Source organism: Xiphophorus maculatus, chromosome 1, assembly GCF_002775205.1.
Source record: "Xiphophorus maculatus strain JP 163 A chromosome 1, X_maculatus-5.0-male, whole genome shotgun sequence".
Classification (NCBI taxonomy): domain Eukaryota; kingdom Metazoa; phylum Chordata; class Actinopteri; order Cyprinodontiformes; family Poeciliidae; genus Xiphophorus; species Xiphophorus maculatus.
In genome coordinates this window covers 22694280-22711126 of record NC_036443.1, presented here as the reverse complement: position 1 = coordinate 22711126, position 16847 = coordinate 22694280, and the positions used below count along the sequence as shown (strand labels likewise).

At 36.8% G+C, this 16847-nt stretch overlaps 1 protein-coding gene across 1 annotated transcript; it reads right to left on the bottom strand.

Moving 5' to 3' along the window:
• Positions 1 to 1630: 1630 nt before the first annotated feature.
• On the bottom strand, positions 1631 to 16002 carry LOC102220526 (6-phosphofructo-2-kinase/fructose-2,6-bisphosphatase 2-like). Its single transcript, XM_005801785.3, has 16 exons — positions 15892 to 16002; positions 15021 to 15205; positions 13976 to 14101; positions 13498 to 13594; positions 12866 to 12932; positions 12711 to 12785; positions 12459 to 12515; positions 12230 to 12354; positions 11595 to 11802; positions 10875 to 11021; positions 10688 to 10792; positions 10473 to 10602; positions 8361 to 8423; positions 8202 to 8266; positions 6649 to 6831; positions 1631 to 2657 (listed from the first exon to the last, which is right to left on the bottom strand). Exons 2-16 carry the CDS (start codon positions 15109 to 15111, stop codon positions 2607 to 2609), a joined length of 1590 nt encoding a protein of 529 aa, XP_005801842.1. The 5' UTR covers positions 15112 to 15205; positions 15892 to 16002; the 3' UTR covers positions 1631 to 2606.
• Positions 16003 to 16847: the final 845 nt, after the last annotated feature.

Genomic DNA, 16847 nt, shown 5'->3' with positions numbered 1-16847 from the left:
GTTCTCATATTAAATATACTAAGTATCACTTTGACTCCTAATCTAGAGTATGTGAAGAGATATTTCCAGTTTGAGCATCTTTTGACAGATAATTTGTGACCTTGTCTTTTTGTTTGTTCACAACATCTATTCTTTAATTAACACTGAGATGTAAGCTAATAAAAAGTGGAACATGGAGGTTACATTTACCATTATTGAGAAATGTTGCCCATTTAATATGTTCAATCCTAATAATAAATTATGACCTTGTGGTGAATAGTTGTCATGGTTTATGATTCATAAGAACCCAAGTGCAGAGCAAAGGAATTTAATAACAAGACAAGCAGTACTTGTAAGAGAAACTCACATGAAGCAGAGTAATAAGAGGAACGAACAAAGAACACTGAAAACCAGGAGCTTAAAAACTGACTCAAGGTCAGAGAATGACATTGGATCCAAATGAGCTTAATCAGAGGAATGTGTAGCAGCTGTGAAAAGAAAATGCTGAGCAGGAAAACTGAAGAAAGGAGACTAAATAACACAGAAGGAGTTTAATTGAACACAGAGAAGAAGCATAGGACTAAAAAATATACTAAAATTCACAATACAAAGACGGGAATGAGTAGAAACCTGAACACCAGTGAATGAACAAAGACCTGACCAAACCATAAAAAAAATTGATAAAGAAACTCTAAATGGCAATGAAAAAAACTTAAAAACAACCATAAAACAAACAAATGAAACAAGTGAATGTCAAAGCCATTTTCATTCTGGGCCATATCAAGATCATGTGTATTCGCAGAATGTATTGATAAAGCTTATTAAACTATATAACTTCACAAGTAAGCAGTGTGGAAAAAGTAAAAAAAATACTGCCACCTGCATGTGAGAGATAGCAGTCACTTAAACCAATGTTTTGACTATTTTTGTGGAAAATATTTGCAATAACTTTCAGTTATGCTGTAGCACAAAAGATGTGAGGACATGTTGATTTTGCGAGAATTTCTGTGATCATGGAATGAAAACCAGACAGACTAATTTCTGTAATTTAATTTATGAAAAATAGAGAAATAGTTAGACAATGTCCTGATTAGAGCTTTTATATGACAGTGGTCCTTTCTCAAAATATCTGAGGTCAGAGAGAAAATGATCTACAACTCTTTATCAATGTGCAATTATTCAAGGACAATCACAGGCGTCAAAATAATTTTAGATTAGTCTCCGAAGGACTGATTGTCTGTTTCCTTCCACATTTCCCTTGTGACTCATTTACTCTCTGATGAAAGTGTTTTCATGTAAAGCAGATTATTAAAAAATGAGCCAGTTTTACTTTTTAAATTTTAAATCTGAAGAGATTGGGTTAGTGTTGGTTGTAAGTTACAGTATTTACAGTTGCATATGTGTTGCATCACTTGTTTGCTTTTAAACTGGAAAAAAACTGAAACAGTGACTCTTCTGAGGTCATCACAGCATTTGATGTGTTTTCTTGCTGAAGGAGGTTAGGTTTGTCATCAGACGTCATAAAAAGACGTCACATAAAAAAGTCCCTCGCTGGTCTGGGCCTGGTGATGCATGTCTGCTTCTGGAGTTCAGGCTACACCCAACAGAACAGGAACATGTTGTTTTAAATTAAAACAGTGTGCAATTGCAATACAAGTCCTTTCATTTAATAGATGTGTGCAGACTTTAAAGCTCTCTTTAAGACGTACAAATACATCAATATTGTATTCATTCGATGCAAATATTACTTTGCAAATCATACTACTTTGAATACTGTTAAGTACAGGCCTTAACAGAGTCTCACTGAAATAAATAAAGGCACTTGCTCAATTTAATTCCAAAATAAAAAGCCAGCAACATAAATAAAACTCCAACATTACTAAGTGGTTTAAAACTTCTTTGGGTGAATTCGGTATTGTTAATTATACCTCTAGTATAACAGTAGAAAGGAGGGATACATTCAGACATAACAAGACATCAGAAAAGAGAAAAAGCTGAATTATTTTTCACAGACTAAAGAGAAAAGTGCAATCCTGCACTTTTAAAGGGCTAGACAGAGTGTTTCATTATTTCTTTATAGCCTTTGTTTGTGAGCTGAATCTAAAAAGCAATTCCACAAGCTTTAATCACAGTTTAAAACAGGGTAGTTACATCACTGTCAAATTACAGCAAGGAAGGGCACATTGCATTGGAATGTTTACAAAGGAAATAGAAAATCAAAAAATTATCAGAGGACAAATCAAGGCTGTCTTCAAGAGACGCCCTCTTCTTCCCTTTCATACTGACTGAGACTTACAAATTATGTCGCAAGTTTAGGTCTTTTTACTACAAATCTTTCATTTGCATATTTGGCATGAACACAGTGCAGATATAATGGCTATCATTCAGAAGCAGTGAGTTCATACATGTACGTGCAAAACCATGCTAAAATGGACAAACTCAAAATAACATAATGTTACACAGAAGAGATGCATTTTCTTAATATGACAGCTGGAATTTTACTGATGATCGGCAGAGCTGGGAAAACGTTCCCACAGAGGAGTCAGCCTTGGACGGTTAAAGGAAGGAGTGAAAACACCGAGGCGAAGGCGACTGAAGTTGATTGTGCAGATTAGAGGAAAATACCCCTATGTGCTTTTTTCTCCCGTGTCTGGAGTGCTGAAACAATCCAGAGAGTTCTGCAAAAAGGAAGAGTGGAGTGCATTAACAGAAACCGCAGAGCCAAACAGAAATGAGGTGTTTGTTTTGACTGGTGCTGAACAGGAGTTAATATTGAACTCTGAGGTTTCAAGTCAGAGTAAGACAGGTTGGTTGCAGCTTTCTTGGCTTCAGAAGGGAAGCTATGCTAACAAAGGTCACTTTGTGGGCAACAGCGCAAGCAATAACATTGGAAACACTAGTCACATTCATTATAAAATAGCCTGCATGTTACATTTTTCACTTCAGGAACTGTGTTCAGATACTTTAAGCAACAGACTGAGCCTTGCTATTTGAGTTTCCTTTATTTTCATGACTATTGACATTGCAGATTCACACTGAAGGCATCAAAACTTTGAATAACAAATGTGGAAATATGCACTAAACAAAAATGTGTAAAACAACTGAAAATACCCCTTATATTCTAGTTTCTTCAAAGTAGCAACCTTTTGCTGTGATTACTGCTTTGCACACACTCTGCATTTTCTTGATGAGCTTCAAGAGGTAGTCACCTGAAATGGTTTTCACTTCATAGGTGTGCCCTGTCAGGTTAATAAGTGGGATTTTTTGCCTTATAAATAGTCATGAAAATAAAGAAAACCCATTTTAATTAGAAGGTGTGTCCAAACTTTTGGTCTGTACTGTATATCCCATTTTGTCACGTTGCAACAACAAACTTTAGTGGTAATTTTATGAGCCAGGCCAAAAAAATAAAAAAAAGCCATGTACAAATTTAAAGAGAAAGCCAAATACAGTAAAAACACGAAAGGTGTGGTCTCCATGTGTTTTCACCCCCGCACCAAGTAACCGCCCTGTGTCACACCAAATGTTTTCCCTATTAGCATTTTTTCAAAATGACTTTGAGACAGATTTGAACATCAGTTTTTAATAATTGCAACAGATTCTACATTGGATTTAATTGTGGACCATTCTAACACATAAATATTATTTGATCTAAACCACTACTGCTCTGGCTGGATGTTGACATTCGTCTTCGTAAAGTGTTCAGCTCCACCCATCAACTCAGACCAGATTCCTTCTCTGGACTGAGGAAAAGCATCCCGATAGCATATAGCTATGTTATTCTATGGACGTTTGCTCTATGTGATCTGTGTTGTTTTTGGCCATGTGTAACACTTTGTAGTAAGGCCAGTTATTTCAGTTTTGGTCTCATCAATATTCCAAATGTTTGCTGTTTACATGACAAATTGCCAATTTATTTTATTTTTTTTACAAAACAACTATAAAGGGCTATCTGGGATTCTGGAGCCTTTAAGTGGACCTTTAAAGGTTCCATTATTGGTCTTTTGATGTACATTTTTCCTGATGCCGATTAACCACCCAGTGAGACGTGTTGCAACACCTTAAACTGAGGAGGTCCTAAAGTCATCCCAGATGCCAAATCTTTCATGTGGAGGATGAACCAGTAGTTACTCCAACCTTCTCCCACTGAGCTGATCTTCTTTATGTATCCCCAACTCCAGCTTGTAAATAGTTAAAATACTTTTATTAACAACCCAATTAGTTCAGGGTCACATTTATCTTTCACACAAAACTTTCCAGTGCTACTCCAATGCAATGTGACCTTCTGCTCTGTGTTACCAACAGTACTGAAGGCAATTTTTTTTATTACATCTCATAGTTGGCTTTACAAGCCTTCAGTGGCTGCGGGAGGTTTCTGCATGACGGTCCATCATTTGCAAAAGGCTAATTTAAAGTCTCAAACTGCATAAACAGTTTGCTGCTCTGGAAAACTCTGTCCACAAATGTTAAGAACAAAATCGGCGGCAAAATAAAATCCCTGCAGGAGTACTGCTCCCCCTGACGAATTATGTTCTCACTTCGATTACACAGGAACTGAAAGGCCTGCAGTTAACTCCTAATGTAACATCCACAGAAAACCACAAGGCCTGCTCAAAGTTAAAACATTTTAAATACTGTTAGGGCCAACTCCCATGGCCAAACATCTGTTTGCAGCAATAATATAAGCATGATTGGCTTAACATTCAAGCAGTAGCTAATTTAGTTTATTTGTTATAGTTCTGAGCAACTCTTAAATTGTTTCATTTCATTTGTAGATTTAAATAGAGTGCCTACAAAAAGTAATCACCCCCTGGGATGATTTAGCCTTTTCTAAATTACTTTTACAAATCCATCCTGATCCAAAAAGGTTTGACAAGAAACTTTCATGTAAAAGTGAAAACCGATTTCTACAAAGTAGCATAACATTAGTGACGGCATAAATATTCACCCCCTTTGTGGTGGCTTGTTTGTGGTGATGTATAGTGTTTGGTATCTGCCAAAGATAGCCTGAAGGCCATCAGTCAAGCATTTCGGCCTTGACTGATAGTCGAAATGCTCCATTATGATCTAATTTCTTCCAATTGACCACAGAGTTTGATATGAGTTTTCTTCAACTGTGGTTTGCTCATTTCCACTCTCCCATAAAGCTACGACTGGTAAAGGACAGTAATTATATGAATGTATCCAGGAATATTGATTAATCAGTGAATGGACCTCATGGCTGTTTTTATACTACAATCACTTGAAACAATGTCACTCCACTCAGGTGATCTCTGTTCTACTTGTTGTGAGACTACGAGCAATAATTGGCTGGAACTCTGTTGAATTAGGTCAGGGGGTAAATATTTAGGAAAATCACTTATTTTGTGTGAAATATTTTTACTTAACCCATTTAAAAGCACCAACAACAATTGCCAGACATTTTTTCTATCTTATGAAAGCTCTAAAGGAATTGTTTTGACTTTTGGCTGCCAATTGAAGTTTTAAAATAAAATAATACTCTGTCTACTCGAAGCAATATCAATTTCATGTATCTAGTGTGAAAGGTCACATGACCAGACCTCTTTACTTCCTGCCTGTATCGCTGGAGGTAAATGTCTGTCTCAAACTTGCACAAGAGGAAGTCAGTAAAATATACTTTAACAAACAAATATAATTACAATATTTTGTACATATGAACTTAAAATGGTATCCCTTAATTCATCATTTAATCATAAGAAGAGTAAATGTAAGCATGGCAACAATTGTTGCAGCTAGCATAATACATAGACAGCACTATGCTATGTGTCAATGGCTTGCCTGTTTATTCTATATGCCTTGCTGTTTCCACACAGCTTAAAAATATCAGATATTTTAGATCCTCCAGACCTGAAGGAACCTCAAAATTATGTCTTCTACATCACTGTCATTCTCACAGTGGAAACCCTTCCCAAACCTACACTATCCCTAAAGGCAACCCTTTCCACAAAATGTGGCCTATGCTCTGAATGACAACTACAAGATGATGCCACGCCTGAAACTAGTTTAGGAGTCGGACTGGGCCAAAGTGTAGTGCTTGGTCTGGTGGAACAGGTAGTATTTCCTCCCAGATGCACATTTGTCATACTAACATTTTTACCTGGCTTTGCGTCTTTGATGAAATTACTAAATGAGGTTAAAGAGACAATGACATCTGCAGGATGTAGCATTGAATCTTTATGTATCTAAAATATTTCTGAACACTCTTGTAACTATTCTTTTTTACAATAGATTATGCATGTCACAATTTTTCTTATTCTTTTATATGTGTACATAGGCCAGTTTTGTGTAATTTAGACTATGCAGTTTCCCACCAACAACAATTGTTGCCGAGTATAAAACCTACATTTTCACTAACATAATCAACATAAAATGTAATAATTCATAAATATCATGTGTTGGGGAGGTCCAAGGAATGAAATGCGTGCACTTATTTTGCAGGACAAAATTTGGGATTAAACGGGTTAATTGTCATTATTTTGTAGATATCGGTTTTCAGCTTCACATGAAAGTGCTTTTTGGTCAAAAAAGGGTAAAACATCCAAAGGGTTGAGTGCTTTTGTACCACATCAGGGAATGAACTGGTATTATAAATTACAGAATGTTTTTGCACACTGACTAAAAGCAGTTACATTTTTAATGGACACTGACCTCTCTTTGCAGCGATTTGATGCCCTTGGATATCGGTGTACTGGGAAAAGCTGGAGGAGGGAGTGCGGGTGAAGGTGAAACATTGCTCATACTGTACATACGGGGCCGTTTAATCTGGTATTCGGTGGACAGCGGATCAAAGCTGTTCCTGCGGAATAAAAGTGGCGGCGTTCTCACTTTGATCTGTTCAAAGAGGAGCACAAAAACATGTTTGGGTAAATTAGCCATTTGTTCTAATAACTTTGTAGGTCTGAAAATACTTGTACTCTGAAACAAATCAGCACCAGTGAGTAATCCGTTACCAAAACAGACAGAAATGCCATGTTGGTTTCAATAGGCAGCATATTCCTCACTACAATAGCAGGAAGTTTCTCAAGAAATGTGTTGCTGCATCAACACACACTGTCTGAACGCCTGGCAATTAACAACTATTTAGAAAAAAAACTCCAGAAACAAGATCAACATTTGCGTGTCACTTATTAGAGCAATTGGATGAGTGTGTCAGAGGAATGACTGTATGGGATTGCCTAACCCCATCTATTTCTGGATGAATCTGATGTTTGATCATCCCTGAATTGCTCATCAACAGCTCACCCCATAAAGCTATTCAAAGGGATTCAGTCTCTAGTGAATGACACATCAACACTCTCCGCAGCTGTGACGCAGCTTCCCCTGCTCATATAATATTCCTGGAGTTGTTTTCTTTCCACCGGTATCTGCAGATTTTCTTGTTTTATTGAGTGACCCGGTTTAAAGGCAGTTTTCCATTATTACTTTTAACACAGTCTTTTGGTGAGCTAGCTGTAGCGTCGCACTTTGAGCTGACGTCATGGCAAATAAACGGTCGTTTATATGCAGCACTTTGTGGACCACCAGAGGTCCGGGGACCACAGTTTGAGAAAACCAGGGTTAAATCAAAGTTTGGCACGGTGCTGGAACGAATACAGATCAAATCTGAGACTCAGGAGTGATGCTGTATGTTATCTGATGTTTGTGTATTACTGCAATGAATATGCCTCTTCTTGATAACTGCACAAGTTGGACTGTTATACCTAAAATTTTCTAAATACATGTTAAAAAAAAACAAGCTAGTAGTACGGACTCACAGATGGATAGATGGACCTTTCATCACTTGAAACAGAGATACAAAGAATGGTGGATGGATAGATGGACTGAAAATCAAGTCTGCAAAAACAAATGTTTTTTTGTTTTTTTTTTTTTCATATTTACCAAGCCCTGGAAAATCCTTCAATCATATTCCACACTGTGTAATTCATATTAATAATGGAGTTTCTTTCTGTAGCTTGCATTTTTGTGAATCTGAGTTAAGATTTTACCTGAGAACAGTGTTATTTGGTGTAGCTGGGTGAACGTCTGACTTTTTTAAGCAGGTAAATATCGTAAGGTATAATTTTGGTTGGAATTCCTAAGGAGAGATCGGCTCCAAGCAAGTCTATCCTGTCCTGACAGGTCACACACCTTAGGAACACGTACTTTATTTTAAGCGAGGCTGATGGTGATGGCCGAACTTTTTTGTATAAAAAACAACTTACCAATGGTCTGTCCCTGTGAGTGTTAACAGCTTCCACTTTCAGATCAAACATTTCCACTTTGCATCCTAGCAGAGGCAGACGGAGCAGAAATGTATCAAAACAACAACAAAACAAAGAAATATGCTGTTTGACTTTCCTATAAGCAGAATAATGACTTACCATAAGCCACTGGGGTGAGTTTCAGGACAGTGTGCAGGGGACACTTCATGTAGGGTAGATCATCTAAAGCCAGAAAAAAAACAAAGTGACTGGTGAGGTCATGTTGTATTTTTATTCAGTCTTACTTGGTTTGCTGTCTTATAAATGTTTGTGTTTTTTGTTACTTTCTTAGAAAGACACACCCATGCTCTGCTCTATGAGCTATACACCACACGCCTTTGTGGCAAACTCTGAAGAGCCACATGTCCACTGGTGGAAATACATTCAGACAAAATACCAGTCAGAGTTGGAACTCATCTAATTGTAGCCAAGCCTTAGGCAAATGCTGACCCATGGACCACTTCCAAAAACTGAGGAAATGTCTGCACATGAATAATTATAGTTCTGTCAAAGATCATTTTTCAGTCATTTCCTTAAATGAAATAAAAATAAAAGGATTTTTAAAATGTTTCTGTGACACTAGCACAGTTATTGACACTCTCTTCTAGGAGGATGGACTAAAAAAAAAAAGTGTTAGTTCCACTGGCAGGTTATTTCACTTCCAAGAGTTTTCCTGTGTTATTATAAGTGAAATAATCTGCTAATGGAACATGTACTGTTTCCATCAATGTTAAAGAATTATTGATTTAACACAAGCTCCTATATTTTGTAAGTTACTTTTATTTTATTTCAAGTATACTCAGATATTTGTACTCGAATCTAGACCAAAAATACTTGGCAAGAATTTGTGTTTTTGCAGTGTGCAATGTGTTGTTTCCAAGCCTATTAATGCAAAACTTTTGCAGAAAGAAGAATGTGGGACAAAAGGGTGCACATGCAACAGAGACAACCAAAGTCTTGAAAGAATTGTGTCGCAAAGCTCGATCAAGCTTTTGGGGAAGCGTTGCAAAAAATATGGGGAAGTATTGCTCCTGCCTTCAACCACAGTTTCATGTCAGTATTATTGCAAACTGTAAAAGAAAACTGATGATCAAGACAAAGTTTCGTCCTAAGAAGAAACACATGTATGATCCAGTAATGGGTTTAGGTCAAAACGCCAAAAACACACCCAGTGTTACTGCTCTGCAATAATCTGGTGAAGCAGGACGTCAGTAAAAATATAAATATCTCTATTAAATCTCTTCCTGTGCTAAAAGTGGGTGTATCTGTTTTTTTTACCGAGGCTATAGACTTTTCTGAAACTACACCTCCCATCTTTAAGGTCTGGTACTCCCACCACCAAAGGTCTGGCATATGAAAAAGGTAAATAAATAAAAACTGCTACACATTTATGAAAGTTGTATTGATGTTTGTGTGCTATTACTGTTCAGCCCACTTGCAGTGAGTTGCAAAACTATTCATACAACCTGGACATTTTTTTTACTTAGTGTCACAATACACCCACAAACTTCAAAGTATTTTGCTGGATGGTAGCACAAAGCAGCACATCATCGTGGGTTGGAAAGGAAATTTCCTTCAGCCAAGTTGATGGGAAGATGGGTGCAGCTGAAGTCTTTTACAGAGACTGTAAAAGACTTAAAACTGCTTCATAACACAACACTCACATTGAAATGGTTTAGATCAAAGCATGTTACGAGTAAAAATGGCTATGACTAAATCAAATTAGGAGTCTAGCAATACTTGAAAACTTCAAAGAAGTTCTCCAACCAGCCACTTCTTGTGTTTTGCTAAGAAACATTTTAGTATAAATATGCAAAGCTGGTAGAGACATAAACCAAAATACCTGCAGCTACATGAGGTGGTTCAACAATGCCATTTTTTGTTTTTATCTAGAAAAACAAATCTGAAAATCATTCATGATTGCCCATTTATTCTACCTCAGAATCATGAACTACTTTGTGCTGGTCTATCATATAAAATCCCAATAAAACATATTAATGTTTGTGGTAGTAATGTGACAATATAACTCCAACGGTTATGGATACTTTCACAAAACACCTAAAGGTGCAACATACACATTTATGTTCAAACCTGCATTTTTACGTAAATAAACCTTGTTAATCAAGATGATCTCAGTGAAAATATTTAAATTTGCACAATTTGACAACTTTGTGAGCCCACAGTAGTGTAAATTTGAAATGTAAGGCAGAGTAAGTGATTTATGCTAGTAACCTGCGCCCTTGTCCAAGAAATAAGCGAGCAAACAGCGCATGACAGCCTGATGGCAGATGACCAGAACGTTGCCCTGTCGCTCCAGCTCCATGATAACCGGCTCCAGACGCTGAACCAGGTCTTGGTAGGACTGTTAAGAGCAGCACATATTTTGTTCAAGACTATTAATATATTACAATTTAAACCTCCTTCAGGGAGAAATAAAAGGCTGTTACCTCTCCACCAGGGTAGCGGTAATGGTATTTGTCCTCGTCTCTCATAGCAAACTCCTCTGGGTACTTTTCCTCAATCATCGCATAGGTCATTTCCTCACACACTCCCTGAAACATAACCAGCATCAGTCAGTCAGTGAGGACTTTCTGCATGAATCTGACCCTCCAGCTGGTTCATAAGGACACACACAGCGTCGATTTCGTTAAGTATCTTCCACTGCTCGTAGGGGACACCCAGCTCTTCCGCCGTCTGAATGGTAGGCTTCAGCTGGCTGGTCCAGACCTTCAGGTCAGAAAGATTTTGCTCGTTCACAAACGCTTTCAGTTCCACAGCAAACTGTGAAAGACAGCATACAAGAACACTCAGGCTGGCAACTAAACATGTTACACGGTATCTGAAGGTATAAGACTTTTTAAAGACCTTTTTAATACCATATTGAATGAAATTTAAGAGAATAAAACTGATATAGCTGATTGTTGGGGGGGATCCTGCTGGATTAATATAAAGAATAGTAAAAACAGTGAAACTTGTCAAGTCTGTTTGTGGCTCTTGCCAGCAGCTGTGTGCTTTTCACACTATATATGGCTCTCTATAGCCTGGAATTTGTAATCATAAATCTTTTTCCATAGGCCTACTTGTATTTTTAATACATCTGCAGATTTGCAAAACATCTTATTTGGAATTTCAGACTTTGCCCTATTTGTAGGATTTTAGTCAACCGAGACAAGATTTATGGTTAAAAACACGCAAGTTCACCTTATCACTTTGAACACACTATGACAAGAGACTCGTCGGTCCATAGAGGTTAAACGTATCACATTTGCAAAAAATTATCTTGTGTATCTTTTGTATTTAAATATTTATAGAGGTAATAATTAAAATGTCATCTATAATTAAGTAAATGAGCACCTTCTTTCCTCTCTCTGAAAGGCCAGAGTCGCCTCCCAGGCGTCCCTCCAAATTGTGGAGGCTCTCTCCATGCCGACAAAGGTAGATGGAGTGGGTGTGCACATGGATGTTCATCAGGTAGTACACTATCTTACTTTGGATGGAATCCTGCACCTTGTTCACCAAGAAGCGACGGCCAACGTTAATGACCTTAATAAAGGACAGGTTCCTGTGGGTCACAGTTAAAAAAAAGTAGCAGTTAATCGGAAATATTTACATAAACAAAGACAAGAAGACCATCAAGGTTGAAAAAAAGATTGCCCTTCCTGTGTTGTTTAAAAGTCTTTGGAAACTTTCATTCTGTAACCTTGTCACATGTACACAGGACGTAAGCTGCAGTACAGAAATTTATACATTTTCAAGCTTAGTTTGAATCTTAGTTTAGATTTACTGACTTATAAGATACACTGTTTCCACCTGCTGGACAAAGTTGGAAGGACACAAAAGTTGTTGTTTTTTTAAATGGCAACAAAAACAAAACTGCTTTTCACCCTAAAACATTCTGCTCGAAAATATTCTAAGAAAAATAAAATAGATTTAGTTTAATTACAATAGTGACAGAAATAAAAACCTACATATCAACTAAGGCACCTTACATGTCATGTTCGTCCGGTTCTAAAGGTTCATAGGTGACTTTATAACACTCTATTCTCTTTAGAAAATCGTCCATGACAAGTTCTCTGTCCCTTTCAGGGTAATCTGGGCTGGAGACCTTCACTTCCTTTGAGGGACAGAGATTTAAAAAGGTGATTCAGAGTGAGGTTTTAACATTTAAAGAATGGATGTTTAATTGAATACACAATAAATAAATAAAGCAATATTTACCATGATGTTTTCAGCTATGACCTCTGGATCATCACATACTGATTCCACAAAAAAGACCTAACACAAAACAAGCAGAATTTTTTATTTTTTTTAAATATCACAGTACAACTGATCACTAGAAAAATCCCTACTGTAGGAAAAGTAAGATTAATAAACCCACAGTGAATAGCTGAAGCCATTGAAACCCAGTGAAGCTCATGTTCAGTCCGAGTCTGAAAGTATTTATTTCTTATTTATTAATGTTTTTCTGACCTTGAATGAATTTTCTTGTGCAAAATTAAGGATGAGTGCCCTCCTCTCCCTGGTAGTGTTGGTGGCATCAAAAACCTGACCAACAACAGAAAACATCTTAGAAAAATAAATAAAAGAAAAAAAGAAATCTTTGTGTTTAGTTTTAGTATCCTTACAGCAATCTGACCTCCTTCCTTGCTCAGATAGGTTTTAACATCCTGCAGTGCCACCAAAGCACACTGTCTGTGGAGGCAAAAATAAATCACCTTACAAAACCATGAAAAAGTCTTAAACGAAACTTAACATTTTGTTTTGAGTGGGTCACACAGCCACAGTTGGAGAATAACATTAACTCTCCAACTGATCCTGTAACATATCTAGACATGTTCAGTGGTTTGACTTAAAAGAACTAAAGACCTACAGCGGATAAGCAGCATCTGAAATTCTTATCCTTAAAATACATTTTACTTTTGTTGTTGATGCAGTCTAAGATGTTGGACCAAATTATCTACATATTATGATAGGATATGCACCCATAACACTAAAATACTAGTTTATTCCTTAATTTAGGTTTGTGTTTTATGACTGAAATACACACAGATCAGTTTTAAATGACAGTAAAGTGATAATTGTGAAGTTGAAAGAAAAGAATACACTTTTTAATACCATGTTTCATTCTCCTTCCTTCACAATTTTGTACTACTTTGTGTTGGTCTTTCAAATAAAACCCCAAGAAAATCCATTATGGGGTTCCCAAAATGTGTGAATACTTTTGTAACCCACTGTAAAGAAGATCTTTGTCACTCACGTTCTAATTTTCATTGCCTCTTCATTGTCATGTCTGAAGAAGTCATAGGACTTGTATGACTGCACTGCTTCTCTCCTATAAGCCCCAAGATTAAAGACTGCAAGGAAAACAGAGTGGAAAAAAAGAGATCGAAAGGCAGAGATCAGGATTAAAGTCTGTGCGCTGTCTAGGCAGTGACCTGTGTTTAAACAGCCTGAGCCACGCAGGTTCTACTGCATTCCTTAAAGGTGAAAACAGAAACTACAACTTCAAACAGAGCAGTGCTACAGGGGGCGCCACTCTCTGAAACTCCTTAGCCTGAAGCCCAACATTTTTATGAGTCATATGTTTTAAAAGTACTGCAACATTAACAAATAAGCAATGTACCGCAACAACTTTTTTCATGTGGTTTCCACTGTTTTTATTTGCTTCTTGTCTTGTAGTGCGATCAAAATGTTCTCCCCTGAATGAAGATCCTGCATGTTTTGTGAGTACTGACCCTTTGTTGGAACTCCGATCCAGTTGAGGTAGCGTGTCAACTTCTTGGAAATGTACGTTTTCCCCCTTGCAGGCAACCCAACCAACACAATCAGAAGTGGAGAATTGGTCATGTAATAGGCCCAAGCTGCAGTTCAGAGACACAATGAAATAACAGCATTTAGGCTTTTGAATTTGTGAAAAATATTTTATGGCCTCTTGGAGTTCCTTCAAGGCCAAGGATTCAAAGGTTTAGCGGTCAAACAGACATATTTTATAAACAACTACGGAAACACACTGAGTACACTAGCAGCAAGATGTGGGAGTGTTACGTAATGATCCAATGTCACCTCTGCACATGTGAACTGGGTAATGTTTATAATGCCACCTGTTTCAGGTTGCAGTTCATGAATAAATGTTCCCTGTGTTCTGGAGTATAGCCGCCGGGTTCAGTGTTCCAACCCTTACAGGCTTGAATTGGGAGTGAACAATGTAAAAAACATTTTTTCTTTTCTGCTCTAAACTGCACAGGGAAAGATAAATCTATCCAAACAGGGGGCTGGCGAGAACAGACTTGACTGAAGATTCTCGGAACAGAAACTCAGCTGCTTGGAAACCTTCATGTTGAAGATTAGAGCTTACAAGAATTCTTGAGAAAAAAAAATAAAAATAGACAAGTTTGAATGTCATTCTACAACAAAAGGTCTGATGACAAACACTTTTATAAACAGGGATTATTCTAATATTTACAGACCTTTTGAGTAAATGCATCAGTGCATACCTTTACAAACACACTAACACATACCAGTAATGAGAGAAAGTGCATCACAGTTGACATTTAGCATTGTGTGCTGGCTGAAACTATATTATCTTCTGTTGCTCGAGCCTCACAAAGCTGGGACTCTTTATCAAGTGAACATTTTGAAATTTACAGCCCAAATCTTAAGAGAACATGCTAAATAATACAGTAGTTAAGGGGCACACAGAGTTTAATATTTTAAAAAGAATGAGTTGGGAGTTTCAGTTTTGCATTAAACATTTTGAAAACAGAAAAACAAATCACTCACAGCCCTTCTTCTCATTGCTCTTTAGGTCCGTCCTTTTGGACTCAGTGGAGCTTTCTGAAGCAGTACAAGGTTTCTTGTGTATGGCAGCCATTACTGGGCTTGATATGCCTCCTTATGTCCAGTTACAGCTGGCGTAGGGACAGCGATCGCTGGTCTCTGGGAACCATGCTATAACATGTCACACCCTGCATGAAGAAAAAGCACAACAGTCAGATTGCATATAATCAGATTCAAGGGAAAGTAAAGACAAGACTTCATGCAAATATAGAAATCATTGGGAAAATATTTTACATGTTTAGTAAAGTATAATAGGCATATTCTCAAAGATAAAATAACAATGTGGTTAAGTTAACAATTTCTAATGCTAATTTTATTCATATATCTTGTTAAATTAAAAATGTGGTGAACAAAAATGCAAAAAAATGCACACCTTCAAACCAAAGAGTGAAGTTAAATAATACAATTGATACAAATTGTAATACAAATGAAACATAACGCAGTGTCCTTCTCATGGGCTTATTTAATTACCTTTGAATAAAGTGATGCTCAACGGTTGAACATGTTAGCTAAAACTTCCGCATGTCAGTATTTGCATGTCAAAGCTGTACAACAAGCGCGTTGTAAGTACAAGGGTTCGAAATTTTAATGGTTTTAATATGAACATAAATCGCCACTCTGGTTGTAAGACTAAGGGCAGAAGTCACGATTAATCTTTGTCAATTTGTTACTACTGTAACCGGGAGTTGCTACTGTACATGAACGCGCACCGACAAGAGCTGAAAACTTGTACGTTTACAAATAGAAAAGGCATCCTGAGGAGAAACTCTGCAGCATAAAAGCTCGACTGAAGAAAAAAATAAGGATAACATACCAAAAACCAGCCCAAGTGGATCTAATATCCAGTTCACTTTCGTCAATGATGCTACAACTTGACCTGAGACGCGGACGTCACTTCAACGTCCCTTTCTTCCTCTCGGCTTCAGCTCCGCCCCTTCTATCTCCGTTCTTCTACGGGAAGTTCAACTCTGAAGTTAAAGTAGCAGTTCCGGTGAATAGTTTCAAAATAAAGTAATGACGTCATTCTAAAGCTAACTTCTTCCTGCTGAGACTGCGGTGCACTGAAAGTACTTTACCTTGTTCATCTAAGATACACCTTATTTGCATTGCTGACTATAAGTATTAGTTAAATCATTTTTTATTGTGTTTCTAAGTGTTTCTTCTACCGGAATCTGCTATTTTGTAAGCATGTTATTTATTTGTATTTATGTCTCCATTTTGAATAGCCAGAATTTGCACATAACCTTACATTTTTATCTGTCTAAAGTCATCATCTTTATGTATTAAAGTCAGATGATCATATCAGTTCCTTGAGTAGCCTTTTAGGAAATATGTTTTATTAGAGAGTTACTTTTTACTTGTACTTGTTATGTATTGTAGGTGCGATACTTTAACTTCCTAGTTAAAGAAAGATGTGGTCCATCTTGGGTTGTGAATTGCAAATTGATTAAGGCTATAAATGCCAAAGTATTCAGTGTTGCTTAACTCTTGTCCCAATGCGAATAAACAATGAAGAAATAATAAAAAAATAACTATATAACAATAACAAAAATAAGGTAGGATAATGTAAAGAAGGGTAACTTAAGACTTTTTTCTGTTATATTTGGTCGCATTTAAATAACAAAATAAATTTTTGGATTTCTAGTTTGTTAATTTAATTTGTTCTATGGTTTTGTATGACCTTCTGTTTTCTAATAATATGTTTTATTCTAAAAGTATTTTTTTTTACTTTGTTTTAGTTTTGTTGAAAGTAAAGAAGAACAATTAAAT